Consider the following 19,297-nt stretch of genomic DNA (forward strand, 5'->3'; position numbering starts at 1 on the left):
ACAAATTGTCATCAATATCCTCTAACGGGAGTTCAAGGAAACTTGCCGTTTCAACAGGGGTGGACCATAAGGAAAGGGGTGTTAGAGGCGTTGTTTCCACATTACAATTGAAGAGATGGTTGGTGTCATGTGGGGACACATTGCAAGCGGGGCATACATTTTGTATGTCGGGTTTGATTCTGGATAGGTAAGAGTTTAACCTGTTACAGTATCCAGAACGAAGTTGAGCAAGAGTGACACGCGTTTCCCTGGGGAGTATGCGTTCCTCTTCCGCGAGTTTTGTAGTTTTCTTTAAGTACTGGATTCACCGGGCAATTCCCGGCATAAAGGTCCGACGCCTGTTTATGGAGTTCACCAAGGACCTGCTTGTGTTTTTTCACTTCATACGGCTGGGTTCTCAGGTGCCGTATTTCCTCAAAATGCTTACGGAGATGACTCCTTAAGCCCCTAGGCGGGGCTGGTTCATCAATCAGATGTCTGTTGGGATGCCCAGGTTTCTGGGTATTCAACAGGAACTGTTTGGTCAGCATCTCATTTTTCTCCCTGATGGGGAGTATTCTCGCCTCATTATGCAGATGGTGTTCTGGGGACATAAGAAGACAGCCCGTGGCGATTCTGAGAGCGGTATTTTGGCAGGCCTGTAGTTTCCTCCAGTGGGTGATTTTTAGGCTTGGCGACCATATGGGTGACGCGTAGCACGTAATCGGCTGGCTAATTGCTTTGTATGTAGTCATGAGCGTTTCTTTATCTTTTCCCCAGGTACTGCCAGCGAGGGATTTGAGGATTTTGTTACGACTCTGAATTCTCGGAACAATTGCGGCTGCGTGCTCACCAAAATGTAGATCCTGATCAAACGTCACACCCAAGATTTTGGGGTGTAGGACAGTCGGTAGCGTAGTGCCATCGACGTGGATGTTCAAATGGTCGGCATTTGGGACGTCCATGTTGTAAATAAGGTCGCAAAAGATTTAGTCGGTGATAATGCCAGGTTTTGCGAGGCGAAAAAACTGGAGAGATCAGGGAGGTAGCCGTTTATTTTATTGCATAGCGCATCGATCTTTGGGCCTGGGCCTGTGGCCATTATTGTGCAGTCATCGGCGTAGGAAACGATTGTAACTCCTTCCGGTGGTGAAGGTAGCTTAGATATGTAGAAATTAAACAAAAGTGGGGATAGGACACCACCCTGTGGCACCCCTTGTTTAATTCTCCTTGGTTTTGATGTTTCGTTTCTAAATTGCACCGATGCCTGCCGACCACCCAGATAATTTGCGGTCCACCTTTTAAGACATGGGGGAAGGGTAGACCCTTCCAGGTCTTGCAGTAACGAGCCATGGTTGACCGTATCAAAAGCTTTCGATAGGTCTAGCGCTACGAGTACTGTTCTATGGTGGGGGTATTGATTTAAACCGCAATTTATCTGGGTGCTAATGGCATTTAGCGCGGTGGTAGTGCTATGGAGTTTTCTGAAGCCATGCTGATGAGGGGCTAGCTGCAAATTTGCTTTGAAATAAGGGAGCAAAATGGCTTCAAGCGTCTTTGCCACTGACGATAGGAGAGATATCGGACGATACGACTCACCTATGTTAGCTGGTTTCCCAGGCTTTAGTAGCGGGACCACCTTGGCCATTTTCCATTTCTCGGGTATGACAAAGGTGGAAAGAGACAGGTTGAAGACATGCGCTAAATATTTGAAACCCTCTTTCCCTAGGCTTTTAAGCATCGGCATGGCTATGCCGTCTGGGCCCACTGCTTTGGATGGTTTAGCACGACCAATGGCGTCCTCAACCTCTTTAGCGGTGATGGTGATTGGCGACGCGCTGAATTTGTGTTTATGTGCGTGTCTATTGGCTCTCCGTCTATCTTTGTCGACCGTAGGATGCATTATATATTGTCGGCAGAAAGCGCTCGCGCATTTTTTCGCGCCGACAGCACTTTGTCGCCAAAGGCGATGGAAACTTTGTCTTTGTGCTTAGTCGGATTCGATAGGGACTTTACGGTGGACCAAAGTTTACCCACACCGGTAGAGAGGTTACCTCTTAGGTGCTCCTCCCATTTCGCCCGCTTGTGTTCATCCACAAGCAATCTGATGCGTTGGTTTATATCCCTTATTTGGGGGTCGCCTGGATCAAGCTGTTTTATAAGATCACGTTTTCTCGCTAAGTTTGCGGCCTCCGCCGGGAAGTGGGGCCGGATTTCGGGAATTCTCCCGGCGGGAATGAAATGTGCCAAGGCGGATTCAATGACGTCACGGAAGGCACGCTCCCCTTGGCGGGCATCAGTCGGGATAGGGAGGGCAGCAAAGCGGTTGTCTGTAAAGGATTTATATTCTTCCCACTTTCCTTTTTTGAAGTTTACGATGAAGTCGGCGGTACGCTCGAGCGAAATAAGTATGGGCAGGTGGTCGGATGCCAATGTTACCATCGGCTGCCAGTTGACGCAGTTTACGAGTTCTGCGCTCACGATTGAGATATCTGGCGAGCTGTGACAGCTTCCTACCATACGTGTGGGGACGTCTCCGTTTATTGTGCAGAACGTCGTTTCTTCTATTTGATCCGCCAACATCTCACCCCTACTGTCCGCCCGCAAGTTTGAATGCCATAGATCATGATGGGCATTGAAATCGCCTAAGATAATGCGATTGTTGCCAGTGAGTAAGGCCCTGATATTAGGGCGGTATCCACTGGGGCAAAAGGTGACAGGAGGGATGTAGATGTTGATGATTTCTAGGTTTGCATCGCCTGACCGGACAGATAGGCCTTGTCGTTCTAAGACATTGTCCCTGCGGTCGATGCCAGGATCAAATATATAATATTGCACAGAGTGGTGTATGATAAACGCGAGACCGCCTCCATTTCCGCTCTCGCGGTCTTTCCTGTGGACATTATACCCAGAGCAGGTCTGCAATGCAGATCTTGCTGTGAGTTTAGTCTCTTGAATCGCAGCAATGCGGATGTTGTGCCGCTTCCTGAAATCGACTATCTCCGTAATCTTTCCAGTTAGTCCATTACAGTTTAACTGCAGAATTCTGAAGTGCATAAGGGGAGACGCCGTCACTCTGGGGGTAAGTGACGGGTGACTACGCCTGGGTTGTGGAAGGCCAGGAAGCAATTGCTGTTGTGGCCCTGGGACTGGGCGTCCTTGGGCAAGCATTGGGGTACCTGGATGATTTGGGTTTGCGACCTGGCAACATGGCGCGATGAAACCCGTCGGGGGGTTGCCGTCGCGGAGACCAGAACATCTAGGAAAGTGACACCACCCAAAGCAGGAGCCTTGGCATTTTCCCTTTTAAGAGAAGACATTGTTCTTTTTAGTTTTAGTTTTATTTTGAACTTGAATTAATAAATATAGAATAATAAACATAATATTCTATACATACGACATAATTGTGACACTTACCAGAATAGCTGAGTTATGACGCAATGAGCCAACCGAACGATTATCTTGACTTTGGTGCGGCTGCTGCTGCTGATGTGGCGTACGAGTAGCCGTTGAAGAACGTTGCTTAGTACGTGAATCAGTCGAGCTGCGCGACGAATGCGTCAACATACCACCAATATTATCTGATGATGGAGAATTTCTCATACCCACTGTAACGCTAACTAAATTATTAGGTGACGTTGAAGATGAAGCAGCGACAACATCGCTTAAATGGGGTGAAGTTGGTTTATTTAAGGACATACGTTCCAAATTCAAAAGTTCCAAACTACATGAAGAATCTTGCTTGTAGTGCTTGGTGTGCAAAGGAGCTGTAGGCGAATGGCCGGGCGAGTGTAGTGACGCATTAGTGATAAAAGCAGTGCCAAGTGAATTATTAACGGATTTTATAGATTTCGTTTTGATCTGTTGATAAACGAAAGTAAAATTTTGTAAGTGAATATTGCGTAGCAAGATGAAAAGAAAATTGTATTAAAAATTATATAATTACCTGAGGACTTATGGGACTTTGTGGACTTGAATCACTTGAATGCTTACGATTACTACCGCTGCCACTTGTACCACCACCAGTGCCATCACCGCTTGATGTCTTGGCGGCGGCAGTATGACGTCTACGCGATAATGGCGTATTCTCGACCGACTTAAAGTATTTTTCATGCATAGAATCATCACTGGCAGCGCCACCATTCGCTTCACCACTTGACTTGCGATGAGATTTGTTATGATGACCAGCGGCAGCGGGATTAATTGATGAGGACATAAAGCTACCTGAACGCGCCAGTGATACCTTATATTCGCGATCACGTTCTGTGAACAAAAATAAAATGAAAATATATGAATTTAAAAATCGATCCAGTTTCCATAAAATGTTTGATACTCACCGCCCGTATATTCCTTTGCACCGTAATGTCGTCCACCAGAACCGCCACCTCCACCAGCACTATTACGTTGGGGACGTTGTGTTTGCTGTTGTTGCTGCTGCTGTGGCTGTGAGTGCCTTTGGTGTGCATATGCTAATGGTGGATATTGATTGGCTTGAAACTGAACGGATACACCTACTAAGCTGCCACCACCATCGGGTGAGATTTTCTTCTTTGGTTGTGGTGTGTGCGCTGAATGTGTTGGCAATGCAATATCCGATGACTTAGATGAGCAATAGCCCGGTAAGTGATGTCCCGGCAAAATTTGGTGTTGTTGTGGTGAATGCGTTTGTTTTGTGGGTGGCTGTTGGTGATGACGATCGAAATATTTATCGCCTGTAGCTGCAACTGCACCTCCACCACCACCACCACTGCCGCTATAAGATGAAGCATGCGGTAAATTGCGTGAACTATTGCTTTCTTGTAACAAATCAAAACTGCAATTTTGGGTTTTGGGTTTTGCGAGAGCACCAAATAGCATAGGAAGTGGGCATTAATTGTGCATGTTGGGTTGGTGTGTATGAGTAGGCAGGATGTTATTGCAAGGTCAGTGGAAATGGGAAATAACACACATTGAAATTTGTTAGTGTGAGCAAACTACGCGGCAGTTATAGGTATGTATGTACATATGTAAAAATGTTTCCAAGTTGAAGCTGCTTACCTGTCATCCTTTCGTGTACGTTGTTTTTGCAAAGAACCCAATCGCAAGCTTTCGCCAGCGTTGGCATCATTGAAACGCCGATAGCCATGTATACTAGATAAACTGGAATCACTGGACTTGCCTGACTCTTTGTAATGATTTGATGAATCTGCAATGCGTAAAGGTGGTAAAAGAGAAAAGTGGTAATCATTAATTTAATAGTAATTTTTTGGCTTCGAATATTACTACCTAGTAATTATGTAAACATGCTTAAATGGTCAAGGTTCTCTTATATATTTAATGTACAGATTGCTGCGTCTTATAAACTATACAGGTAGGCATACAATTATATTTAAAGATACTCATTAGACGGAAAGCAGTTTCGTGCCGTGGAAGTGCCTTCGAACAATAATCTCTTTGGTGGACCTGGTAATATTATGACGGGTTGAGCGCCTATGCGTAGAAGATGGATATGGTTTTATTCCCTAGGAGGTATAAGGTCCCGAATTTGACTAGGCCGAAGCTAGGAGCGGTGGCGCTGCAAGAGGCAGGAGAAACCTTACACAAAATACCTAGGGATAATTCTAAACAGAAAGCAGTCGAGACGATACACCTACACACCGATGAATCCAAACAATGGAAGGTGTAGGGTCGGTCGCTGATCCGGCAATAAACAGATCCTACAAGCTATAAGATCATTTGTTCTTCCTGCGAAAGTAGTAGCTGTGTCTAAAGCAGTGGACACATTAGAGGAAAAAAGCTTAAACTGCAGCCGCGTTAACTTTTACGTTGACAGCCAAGCAGCAATCAATCCCTTGAAAGAATTGGGATAGGGAGAAATATACATATTTATTTGGTAAATGGGCATATGAGAATAGATGGAAAAGCGGATGAGCTAGCTAGCTGTACATGATCGACCGAGCAGGAGACCTTTTGGCGAACTCAGTTCTTATTCTAGGCAGTCTTATATTATTGCAATTTCTATTTCCATAATTGTGGATTTCATATTATAATGTATTTTACTACTCAGGTAATTCGGTAACATTCGTAACCTCAGTTGGTGTATACATTCGAAATAACTAACTGACTGTTTAATACTAAAAGCCAGTTTAATCTATTGAGCATTACAATTTTTGGCGTTCTTGGAGGACATTTTAAAATAAATCGCATTGCCTTGTTTTGCTGTATTTGAAGTTTCTTAATATATATATCACTAGCCTTTACCCGCGGCCCCGTCCGCAAGGAGAAATTTAAATATATGGGCTATTCGCGTTAGCCTGCTTATTATCTGTTTAAAATTTTGTTTTCTGTCTAATGCATTTCATTTTTGTAATTGAGTAAAAAAAGAACTAAATGAGCTGATAACCTGATAGGATCCCAAATGATCCCGAAATTATCCAGAAAATGACCCCCACGCTATCGCGGAAGGATCCCGAAAACCATCCAGAAATGCCCCGAAAGGGTCTCCAAAAGTTCCCCGAATAGTCCCAAAAAAACCCGAAATGACAGCGACACGATTCTAGACGTATCCAGAGAACCACGCAGAAATGATCCCTGAAGGTGTTACAAAATGATCCCGAAAAGGTTCCGAAATGACCCTGACGGGCTCCCGGGCGGTTCTCAAAAACCATCCAGAAAATATCCAGGAAGGGTCCCTAAATTATCCCGACATACTCCAGAAAAAGTTCCGAAATGGCTCCGAGGGGATCCACGACGGATCGCGAAAACCATACAGAAATGATTTCGGAAGGATCCCAAAATGATCCCGAAATAGTCCGGAAATGACCCAGATGGGATCCCGCACAGATCCAGAAATGATCCCGGAAGGGTGCAAAAACTATCCCGGAAAAATAAAATCTAATCTAATATCTAATCTAATCTAATATATATTATAAATGGGAAAGTTTGGATGTTAAGATGTTTGGATGTTAAGATGTTTGGATGTTTGGATGTTTGGATGTTTGTCCAGACGTTTGTCTTTGTGACTCAATAACGCAAGAACGGCTGGACCGATTTGGGTGAAATTTTGCACACATATAGCCAATAGTCTAGAAGGATCTACTAGCTATATATTTTTCAAACGGGGCGTGTTCCCCGCCCCCTAGGAACAGTTATAATTTAATTATTATATTTTTTCGTCTTTGCGACTGAATCACGCCAGAATGGCTACACGGATTTTGATGAAATTTGGGACACAGACAGTAGTCTACTAGCGAAATTTTTTTCGAACATGGAAAGAGGGGTGGGGGTCCCACGACCCCTTCGAGAAATTATTTTTCATAATTTTTACACATTATAACTTTACGTATACTGGCCTTCACCAATATCACAGACTCAAGGGGTCAAATAAGTCGAGGGCTTACAAAGTAAGCAGTGACACCCTCCGCCCGCCCGCCCCCCCCCTTTTATCTCCCCCTCTGGTGTAAAATCTATAAATTGTTATAACTCAATATAAATTTTCTCCTAAATCAATAGTTTTTGGTATCTGGTACATACAGAACGAGATCTAGACAATTTTGGAGGAACGATCAGTGGTCCTCTCCTCTACTCCCGCCATCCGCCCTCCATCAATTGTTTTTATTAGCACGCTTTTATTAGCTTTACCTGTATGTTTCTATGTAACTTTTTATTCGCTCCAATGCGCCTGCTGCCTTATTAACATGGTTTTATAATTAGCTTCACCTTATTTGTAATCCCGTAAGGGTCATATCGAGACCCTCTGGGATCATTTCTGGATGGTTTTCGGGATCGGTCCGGGATTACGCCGGGGTAATTTCGGGACTTTTTCGGGACTATTTCGGGATCATTTTGGGACCCTTCCGGGATCATTTCTGTATAGTTTTCGGGATCCGCCCGGGATCCCGTCGGGGTTATTTTGGGACATTTTCGGGACTATTCCGGAATCATTTCGGGACTATTTCGCGATCATTTGGGGACCCTTCCGGCATCATTTCTGGATGGTTTTCGGGATCCGTCCGGGATCCCGTCGGGGTACTTTCGGGATCATTTGCGTACCTTCGAGAGATAAATTCTTGATGGTTTCCGGGATCATTACGGGACTTTTTCGGGGTCAGTTTGGGTCCTTTCCGTAATCATTCCTGGATGGTTTTAGGGATCCGTCCGGGATCCCGTCGGGACAATTTCGGGGCTATTTCGGGATCATTAGGGGTATCTTCCGGCATCATTTCTGGATGGTTTACGGGATCCGTCCGGGATCCCGTCGGTGTCATTTCGGGACCATTTCGGGTCCATTCCGGCATCATTTCTGGATGGTTTTCGGGATCCGTCCGGGATCCTGTCGGGGTCATTTTGGGACTTTTGCGGGATCATTTGGGGTCTCTTCCGGCATCATTTCTGGATGGTTTTCGGGATCCGTCCGGGATCCCGTCGGTGTCATTTCGGGACCATTTGGGGTCCATTCCGGCATCATTTCTGGATGGTTTTCGGGATCCGTCCGAGATCCTGTCGGGGTTATTTTGGGACTTTTGCGGGATCATTTGGGGTCTCTTCCGGCATCATTTCTGGATGGTTTTCGGGATCCGTCCGGGATCCCGTCGATGTCATTTCGGGACTATTACGGCATCATTTGGGGTATCTTCCGGCATCATTTCTAGATGGTTTTCGGGATCCATCCGGGATCCCGTCGGGGTCATTTCGGAACTTTTTCTCGACTAATACAGGATCATTTGGGGAACCTTTCGGCATCATTTCTGGATGGTTTACGGGATCCGTCCGGGATCCCGTCGGCGTCATTTTGGGACTTTTGCGGGATCATTTGGGGTCTCTTCCGGCATCATTTCTGGATGGTTTACGGGATCCGTCCGGGATCCTGTCGGGGTCATTTTGGGACTTTTGCGGGATCATTTGGGGTCTCTTCCAGCATCATTTCTGGATGGTGTTCGGGATCCGTCCGGGATCCTGTCGGGGTCATTTTGAGACTTTTGCGGGATCATTTGGGGTCTCCTCTGGCATCATTTCTGGATGGTTTACGGGATCCGTCCGGGATCCTGTCGGGGTCATTTTGGGACTTTTGCGGGATCATTTGGGGTCTCTTCCGGCATCATTTCTGGATGGTTTACGGGATCCGTCCGGGATCCTGTCGGGGTCATTTTGGGACTTTTGCGGGATCATTTGGGGTCTCTTCCGGCATCATTTCTGGATGGTTTACGGGATCCGTCCGGGATCCTGTCGGGGTCATTTTGGGACTTTTGCGGGATCATTTGGGGTCTCTTCCGGCATCATTTCTGGATGGTTTACGGGATCCGTCCGGGACCCTGTCGGGGTCATTTTGGGACTTTAGCGGGATCATTTGGGGTCTCCTCCGGCATCATTTCTAGATGGCTTATGGGATCCGTCCGGGATCCTGTCGGGGTCATTTTGGGACTTTTGCGGGATCATTTGGGGTCTCTCCCGGCATCATTTCTGGATGGTTTTCGGGATCCGTCCGGGATCCTGTCGGGGTCATTTTGGGACTTTTGCGGGATCATTTGGGGTCTCTTCCGACATCATTTCTGGATGGTTTACGGGATCCGTCCGGGATCCTGTTGGGGTCATTTTGGGACTTTTGCGGGATCATTTGGGGTCTCTTCGGGCATCATTTCTGGATGGTTTACGGGATCCGTCCGGGACCCTGTCGGGGTCATTTTGGGACTTTAGCGGGATCATTTGGGGTCCCCTCCGGCATCATTTCTGGATGGTTTTCGGGATCCGTCCGGGATCCCGTCGATGTCATTTCGGGACTATTTCGGCATCATTTGGGGTACCTTCCGGTATCAATTCTAGATGATTTTCGGGATCCGTCCGGGATCCCGTCGGAGTCATTTCGGAACTTTTTCTCGACTAATACAGGATCATTTGGGGACCCTATCGGCATCATTTCTGGATGGTTTTCGGAATCCGTCCGCGATCCCGTCAGGGTCATTTCGGGATAATTTGGGGTACCTGCCGGCATCATTTCTGGATGGTTTTCGGTATCCGTCCGGGATCCCGTCGGTGTCATTTTGGGACCATTTGGGGTCCATTCCGGCATCATTTCTGGATGGTTTTCGGGATCCGTCCGGGATCCTGTCGGGCTCATTTTGAGACTTTTGCGGGATCATTTGGGGTCTCTCCCGGCATCATTTCTGGATGGTTTTCGGGATCCGTCCGGGATCCTGTCGGGGTCATTTTGGGACTTTTGCGGGATCATTTGGGGTCTCTTCGGGCATCATTTCTGGATGGTTTACGAGATCCGTCCGGGATCCTGTCGGGGTCATTTTGGGACTTTTGCGAGATCATTTGGGGTCTCTTCCGGCATCATTTCTGTATGGTTTTCGGGATCCGTCCGGGACCCTGTCGGGGTCATTTTGGGACTTTATAGCGGGATCATTTGGGGTCTCCTCCGGCATCATTTCTGGATGGCTTACGGGATCCGTCCGGGATCCTGTCGGGGTCATTTTGGGACTTTTGCGGGATCATTTGGGGTCTCTCCCGGCATCATTTCTGGATGGTTTTCGGGATCCGTCCGGGATCCTGTCGGGGTCATTTTGGGACTTTTGCGGGATCATTTGGGGTCTCTTCCGGCATCATTTCTGGATGGTTTACGAGATCCGTCCGGGATCCTGTCGGGGTCATTTTGGGACTTTTGCGAGATCATTTGGGGTCTCTTCCGGCATCATTTCTGTATGGTTTTCGGGATCCGTCCGGGACCCTGTCGGGGTCATTTTGGGACTTTAGCGGGATCATTTTGGGGTCTCCTCCGGCATCATTTCTGGATGGCTTACGGGATCCGTCCGGGATCCTGTCGGGGTCATTTTGGGACTTTTGCGGGATCATTTGGGGTCTCTCCCGGCATCATTTCTGGATGGTTTTCGGGATCCGTCCGGGATCCTGTCGGGGTCATTTTGGGACTTTTGCGGGATCATTTGGGGTCTCTTCGGGCATCATTTCTGGATGGTTTACAAGATCCGTCCGGGATCCTGTCGGGGTCATTTTGAGACTTTTGCGGGATCATTTGGGGTCTCTTCCGGCATCATTTCTGTATGGTTTTCGGGATCCGTCCGGGATCCTGTTGGGGTCATTTTGGGACTTTTGCGGGATCATTTGGGGTCTCTTCCGGCATCATATCTAGATGGTTTTCGGGATCCGTCCGGGATCACGTCGGAGTCATTTCGGAACTTTTTCTCGACTAATACAGGATCATTTGGGGACCCTTTCGGCATCATTTCTGGATAGTTTTAGGGATCCGTTCGGGATCCCGACGGGGTCATATCGGGACCATTTTGGGTACCTACCGGCATCATTTCTGGATGGTTTACGGGATCCGTCCGGGATCCTGTCGGGGTCATTTTGCGACTTTAGCGGGATCATTTGTGGTCTCCTCCGGCATCATTTCTGGATAGTTTCCGGATCCGTCCGGGATTCCGTCGGCGTAATTTCGGGACTATTAGGGGGTTATTTGGGGACCTTTCCGGCATCATTTCTGGATAGTTTTAGGGATCCGTTCGGGATCCCGACGGGGTCATACCGTCCGGTATCATTTCGGGACTATTTCGGGATCATTTGGGTACCTACCTTCATCATTTCTGGATGATTTTCGGGATCCGTAACGGGATCCCGTCGGGGTCATTTCAGGACTTTTTCGGGATCCGCCCGTGATCCCGGCGGGGTAATTTCGGACTATTTCGGGATCATTTGGGGTACCTAGATGGATAGTTTTCGGGATTCGTCCGGGATCCCGTCTGGATCATTTCAGGACTTTTTCGGGATCATTTGGGGTATCCTCCGGCCACTTTTCTAGATGGTTTTTTGGTATCCGTCCGGGATACCGTCAGGGTAATTTCGGGACTATTTGGGGATAACTTGGGAACCTTTCCGGCATCATTTCTGGATAGTTTCCGGGATCCTTCGGGGATCCCGTCAGGGTCATTTCGGAACCCGCGACTAATGCGGGATCATTTGGGGACCCTTTCGCCATCATTTCCGGATGGTTTTCGTGATCCGTCCGGGATACCGTCAGGGTAATTTCGGGACTATTTGGGGCTAACTTGGGAACCTTTCCGGCATCATTTCTGGATAGTTTCCGGGATCCGTCGGGAATCCCGTCAGGATCATTTCGGAACTATAAGGGGATCATTTTATTTTTCATCTTTCTTTAAGGGGATCATTTCACCTTCCAGCATCATTTCTGTATACTTTTGGGGATCCGTCCGGATCCCGACGGGGTCATTTCTGACCTGTTTCGGGATCATTTTGGGGTACCAACAGGCATCATTTCTGGATGATCCGGGATCCGTCCGGGATCCCATCGGGGGAATTTCGGGAATTTTTCGGGATCATTTGGGGTCCCTTCCGGCATCATTTCTGGATCGTTTTCGGGATCCGTCCGAGATCCCGTCGGGTTTATTTTTTTACTTTTTCGGGAAAATGTCAGCGAATTTCGAGACTGTTCTTGGATCATTTGGGGATCCTTCAGGGATAATTTCTGGATGGTTTTCGGGATCCCGTCGGGGTAATTTCGGGACTTTCACGACTATTTCGGGGTCAGTTGCCCTTAAAGATCATTTCTGGGTGGTTTTCGGGATCCGTCCGGGATCCCGTCAGGGTTATTTCGCGCCTTTTCGGGACTATTTCGGGATCATTTTGGGACCCTTCCGGGATAATTTCTCTATGATTTTCGGGATCTGTTCGGGATCCCTTCGTAGTTTTTTCGCGACTTTATCTGGGATAAATTGCGGACCCTTTAGAGATCAATTCTGGATGGTTTTCGGTATCGGTCTGAGATCCCCTCAAGGTCATTTCGGGACTTTTTCGGGACTATTTCGGAATCATTTTGGGACCCCTCCGGCAAAATTTCTGGGGGATTTTCGGGATCTGTCCGGGATCCCGACGGAGTTTTTTCGGGACTTTTTCCGGACTATTTCTGGATTATTTGCGGACGTTTCAGAGCTCAGTTCTGGATGATTTTCGGGATCTGTCCGGGATCCCGTCGGAGTTATTTCGGGGTAATTTTGGGACCCTTCCAGGATAATTTCTTCATGATTTTCGGGATGGGTCTGAGTTTTTCGTGACTTTCGGGACTATTTCGGGATCATTTGCGGAACCTTCAGAGATCAATTCTGGATGGATTGTGGACTTTTCCGGGATCATTTGGGGATCCCTCCAGAGTCATTTCTGGATGGCTTTCGGGATCTCGTCAGGGTCATTTCGGGCCTTTTTCGTGACTACTATTTCGGAATCATTTTGGGACTCCTCCGGGATAATTTCTGGGCGATTTTCGGGATTTGTCCGGGATCCCGTCAGAGTTTTTTCGGGACTTTTTCGGACTATATCGGGATCATTTGCGGACCGTTCAGGAATCAAATCTGGATGGTTTTCGGGATCCGTCCGGGATCCCGTCGGGGTCATTTCGGGACTTTTCGTGACTACTTCGGGATTATTTTGGGACCCTTCCGGCATCATTTCTGGATAGTTTTCGAGATTTGTCCAGGATCCCGTCGGCATCATTTCGTGACTATTTGGTGTCATTTAGGGACACTTCCGGGATCATTTTAGGTCTCTTCGAAACCGGTAATTCAGCACACATGGCCGTGGATTTACGGCAAATTATTCGTAATTAAAATTCGGTATGTTTTATCTTTAATATATCACAGCTTTTTCGTTCTATTTTTAAATGAATCCTGTAACGAACTATTACAACTATAATTAAAATTTTTGTAATATTTTAACCAACTAAATACCCGAAAAAGCAACACTGCTTTTATTTAAAAACTTCTTTTTGGTTTTAGCTAATTGTAGTTTCACTCCTTTGTTCTATGAGTAGTAATTCTTTCACCCCTGTCATATCAATTAATTTAACTTAGAAACAAAATGTATTTTTTTTAATTCGAAAAAAGTGTATTGTACTATTCATGTAAGCGTGCCATCAGCTCAGTTAGTTCTTTTTTTTTACTGTATTAAAAAATAAAATACATTGACAGAAAAAATTTTTAAACAGACAACTTGATAAACAGGATAACGTGAATAGCACATATATTTTATTTTCTCCTTGCGGACGGGGCCGCGGGTAAAGGCTAGTATATTATAAATGGCAAAGTTTGTATGTGAAGATGTTTGGATGTTTGGATGTTTGTCCAGACGTTTGCCTTTGTGACTCAATCACGTAAGAATGGCTGGACCGATTTGGATGAAATTTTGCACACATATAGCCAATAGTCTAGAAGGATCTACTAGCTATATATTTTTCAAAAGGGGCGTGGTCCCTGCCCCCTAGGAACAGTTATAATTTAATTATTATATTTTTTCGTCTTTGCGACTGAATCACGCCAGAATGGCTACACGGATTTTGATGAAATTTGGGACACAGACAGTAGTCTACTAGCGAAATTTTTTTCGAACATGGATACTGGCCTTCACCAATAACACAGACTCAAGGGGTCAAATAAGTCGAGGGCTTACAAAGTAAGCAGTGACACCCTCCGCCTCCCCCCCCCCTCCCCCCTTTATCTCCCCTCTGGTGTAAAATATATAAATTGTTATAACTCAATATAAATTTTCTCCTAAATCAATAGTTTTTGGTATCTGGCACATACAGATCGATATCTAGACAATTTTGGAGGAACGACCAGTGGTCCTCTCCTTCTACTCCCGCCATCCGCCCTCCTTCAATTGTTTTTATTAGCACGCTTTTATTAGCTTTACCTGTATGTTTCTATGTAACTTTTCATTCGCTCCAATGCGCCTGCTGCCTTATTAATATGGTTTTATAATTAGCTTCAATATATTTGTTATCCCCTAAGGGTCATATCGAGACCCTTCCGGGATCATTTCTGTATAGTTTTCGGGATCCGTCCGGCATCCCGTCGGGGTCCTTTCGGGACTTTTTCACGACTAATACGGGATCATTTGGGGACACTTTCGTCATCATTTCTGGATGGTTTTCGGGATCCGTCCGGGATCTCGTCGGGGTAATTTGGGGACTTTTTCGGGATCATTTGGGGGCTCTTCCGGCATCATTTCTGGATGGTTTTCGGGATCCGTCCGGGATCCCGTCGGGGTCATTTCGGGACTTTTTCTCGACTAATACGGGATCATTTGGGAACCCTTTCGGCATCATTTCTGGGTGGTTTTCGGGATCCCTCCGGGATCTCGTCGGGGTCATTTGGGGACTTTTTCGGGATCATTTGGGGGCTCTACCGGCATCATTTCTGGATGGTTTTCGGGATCCGTACGGGATCTCGTCGGGGTCATTTGGGGACTTTTTCGGGATCATTTGGGGCTCTTCCGGCATCATTTCTGGATGGTTTTCGGGATCCGTCCGGGATCCCGTCGGGGTCATTTCGGGACTTTCTCGCGACTAATACGGGATCATTTGGGAACCCTTTCGGCATCATTTCTGGATGATTTTCGGGATCCGTCCGGGATCCCATCAGGGTAAATTAGGGACTATTAGGGGACCTTTACGGCATCATTTCTGGATAATTTTCGGGATCCGTCCGGGATGCCGACGAGGTGTTTTCGGGACTATTTCGGGATCATTTGGGATACCTACCGGCATCATTTCTGGATGGTCTTCGGGATTCGTCCGGCATTCCGTCGGGGTAATTTCGGGACTTTTTCACGACTAATACGGGATCATTTGGGGTCACTTTCGGCATCATTTCTGGATGGTTTTCGGGATCCGTCCGGGATCTCGTCGGGGTAATTAGGGGACTTTTTCGGGATCATTTGGGGGCTCTTCCGGCATCATTTCTGGATGGTTTTCGGGATCCGTCCGGGATCCCGTCGGGGTCATTTCGGGACTTTTTCTCGACTAATACGGGATCATTTGGGAACCCTTTCGGCATCATTTCTGGATGGTTTTCGGGATCCCTCCGGGATCTCGTCGGGGTCATTTGGGGACTTTTTCGGGATCATTTGGGGGCTCTACCGGCATCTATTCTGGATGGTTTTCGGATCCGTACGGGATCCTTTTTCTTTCAAAATTTATATTTATTTTTCTTTTCATTTTATTTTTTCTTTTGTTTTTGTACTGCAAGGCAGATGAGTTTTCACTGAGAGCTTTTCATGGCAGAAATACAACCGGAGCGCTTGCCAAACACTGCCGAGGGGTGACCCCGCTTAGAAAAATTTTCTTCTAATTGAAAAACCTTATTTCTAAAATTTTTTGATGTTGCTTTGCCCGGGGTGCGAACCCAGGGAATGCGGTGTGATAGGCGAAGCACGCTACGGTGGCCGCCAACTATCCCGGAAAAGTAACAAAAAATCCCGAAATGACTCCTACGGCATCCCGGACGGATCCAGAAATGATCTCGAAAGGGTCCCCAAATGATCCCAAAATGGTCCCGAAATGACGCTGATGGATCCGGCAAACCATCAAGAAGTTATGCCGAGAAGGTCCCAAAATGATCCCGAAATAATACAGAAAAAGTCACGAAACGACCCCTAGAGGATCCCCAAATGATCCCGTATTAGCCCCGAAAAGGTCCCGAAATAACCCCGACGGGATCCCGGACAAATCCCGAGAACCATCCAGAAATGATGCCGGAAGGAATCCCAAATGATTCCGAAAAAGTCCCGAAATGACCCTGATGGGATCCGGAAAGGATCCCGAAAACTAACCAGAAGTGATGCCGGAAAGGTCCTCAAATGCTCACCTAATAGTCCCAAAATGACCCTGAAGGCATCCCGGACAAATCCCGAAATCCATCCAGAAATGATCTTGGGAAGGTCCCAAAATGATCCCGAAATAGCCTCGGAAAAGTCCAGAAATTACCCTGACGGGTTCCCGGACGAATCCTGAAAGCCATCCTTAAATGATCCCGAAAAAGCCCCGAAATGACCCTGACGGGATCCCGAAGGGATTCCGAAAACTATCCAGAAATGATGCCGGAAAGGTCCTCAAATGATGCCCTAATAGTCCCGAAATGACCGTGACGGGATCCCGAACGGATCCTGACAACTATCCAGAAATGATGCCGAAAGGGTCCGCAAATGATCCCGTATTAGTCGAGAAAGTCCCGAAATAACCCCGACGGGATCCCGGACGAATCCCAAAAACCATCCAGAAATGATGCCGATAGGTATATCAAATGATCCCGAAATAATCTCGAAATGACCTCGTCGGAATCCCGGACGGATACCGAAAATTATCCAGAAATGATGCCGGAAAGGTCCACAAATGATCCCCTGATAGTCCCGAAATTATCCTGATGGGATCCCGGACGGATCCCGAAAACCATCCAGAAATGATGCCGAAAGGGTTCCCAAATGATCCCGTATTAGTCGCGAAAAAGTCGCGAAATGACCCCGACGGCATCCCGGACGGATCCCGAAAACCATCCAGAAATGATGCCGGAAGAGCCCCAAATGATCCCGAAAAGGTCCCCAAATGACCCCGACGAGATCCCGGACGGATACCGAAAAACATCCAGAAATGATGCCGGTAGGTACCCCAAATGATTCCGAAATAGTCCCGAAATGACCCCGTCCGACAGCATCCCAAAATGATCCCGAAATAGTCCGGAAATGATCCAGATGGGATCCCGCACAGATCCAGAAATGATCCCGGAAGGGTCCAAAAACTATCCCGGAAAAGTAACAAAAAATCCCGAAATGGCTCCTACGGCATCCCGGACGGATCCAGAAATGATCTCGGAAGGGTCCCGAAATGACCCTGATGGATCCGGCAAACCATCAAGAAATTATGCCGGAAGGGTCCCCAAATGATCCCGAAATAAAACAGAAAATGCCACGAAATTACCCCTAGAGGATCCCCAAATGATCCCGTATTAGCCCCGAAAAAGTCCCAAAATTACCCTGACGGGACCCCGAAAGGATTCCGAAAACAATCCAGAAATGATGCCGGAAAGGTCCTCAAATGATCCCCTAATAGTCCCGAAATGACCGTGACGGGATCCCGACAACTATCCAGAAATGATGCCGAAAGGGTCCGCAAATGATCCCGTATTAGTCGAGAAAAAGTTCCGAAATGGCCACGACGGGATCCCAGACGAATCCCAAAAACCATCCAGAAATGATGCCGGTAGGTATCCCAAATGATCCCGAAATAGTCCCGAAATGACCTCGTCGGCATCCCGGACGGATCCCGAAAATTATCCAGAAATGATGCCGGAAAGGTTCCCAAATGATCCCCTAATAGCCCCGAAATTACCCTGATGGGATCCCGGACGGATCCCGAAAACCATCCAGAAATGATGCCGAAAGGGTTCCCAAATGAACCCGTATTAGTCGCGAAAAAGTCCCGAAATGACCCCGACGGGATCCCGGACGGATCCCGAAAACCATCCAGAAATGATGTCGAAAGGGTTCCTAAATGATCCCGTATTAGTAGCGAAAAAGTCCCCAAATGACCCCGACGAGATCCCAGACGGATCCCGAAAACCATCCAGAAATGATGCCGAAAGGGTTCCCAAATGATCCCGTATTAGTCGCGAAAAAGTCCCCAAATGACCCCGACGAGATCCCGGACGGATTCCGAAAACCATCCAGAAATGATGCCGGAAGAGCCCCCAAATGATCCCGAAAAAGTCCCCAAATGACCCCGACGAGATCCCGGACGTATCCCGAAAACCATCCAGAAATGATGCCGAATGATCCCGTATTAGTCGCGAAAAAGTCCCGAAATGACCCCGACGGGATGCCGGACGAATCCCGAGGACCATACAGAAATGATGCCTAAAGGGACCCAAAATAACCCCGAAAAAGTCCCGTAATGATCCCGGAAACCATCAAGAATTTATATCTCGAAGGTACGCAAATGATCCCGAAAATACCCCGACGGGATCCCGGATGGATCCCGAAAACCATCCAGAAATGATGCCGGAAGGGTTCCCAAATGATCGCGAAATAGTCCCGAAATGATTCCGGAATAGTCCCGAAAATGTCCCAAAATAACCCCGACGGGATCCCGGACGAATCCCGAAAACTATACAGAAATGATCCCGGAAGGGTACCAAAATGATCCCGAAATAGTCCCGAAATTACCCCGGCGTAATCCCGGACCGATCCCGAAAACCATCCAGAAATGATCCCCGAAGGGTCTCGATATGACCCTTACGGGATTACAAATAAGGTGAAGCTAATTATAAAACCATGTTAATAAGGCAGCAGGCGCATTGGAGCGAATAAAAAGTTACATAGAAACATGCAGGTAAAGCTAATAAAAGCGTGCTAATAAAAACAATTGATGGAGGGCGGATGGCGGGAGTAGATCTCGTTCTGTATGTACCAGATACCAAAAACTATTGATTTAGGAGAAAATTTATATTGAGTTATAACAATTTATAGATTTTACACCATAGGG

The 19,297-nt window shown here is 47.1% G+C and overlaps 1 protein-coding gene and 1 pseudogene across 6 annotated transcripts in view; one reads left to right on the plus strand and one right to left on the minus strand.

The window, feature by feature from the left end:
- RhoGAP93B (MyTH4 and RhoGAP_KIAA1688 domain-containing protein RhoGAP93B) overlaps positions 1–19,297 on the minus strand; it is a 422,769-nt gene that overhangs the window by 299,536 nt on the left and 103,936 nt on the right. For 5 of the 6 annotated variants that reach the window (XR_010948420.1, XR_010948419.1, XR_010948421.1 and 2 more), the window contains exons 5-8: positions 5,017–5,164; positions 4,317–4,792; positions 3,926–4,242; positions 3,397–3,840 (exon numbers count right to left, since the gene is read on the minus strand). Coding sequence is in view for 2 of the 6 variants with exons in the window: in XM_067759060.1 (XP_067615161.1) it covers positions 3,397–3,840; positions 3,926–4,242; positions 4,317–4,792; positions 5,017–5,164 (1,385 nt within the window). In the remaining 4 variants the exon portion in view is untranslated. The remainder of the gene's footprint in view (positions 1–3,396; positions 3,841–3,925; positions 4,243–4,316; positions 4,793–5,016; positions 5,165–19,297) is intronic. The other variant, XM_067759061.1, reaches the window with a different exon arrangement.
- The window catches only part of LOC137237255 (putative nuclease HARBI1), a 526,467-nt pseudogene that overhangs the window by 88,955 nt on the left and 418,215 nt on the right, over positions 1–19,297 (plus strand).

The sequence above is a fragment of the Eurosta solidaginis genome, chromosome 1 (genome assembly GCF_040869045.1).
Source record: "Eurosta solidaginis isolate ZX-2024a chromosome 1, ASM4086904v1, whole genome shotgun sequence".
Classification (NCBI taxonomy): Eukaryota; Metazoa; Arthropoda; class Insecta; order Diptera; family Tephritidae; genus Eurosta; species Eurosta solidaginis.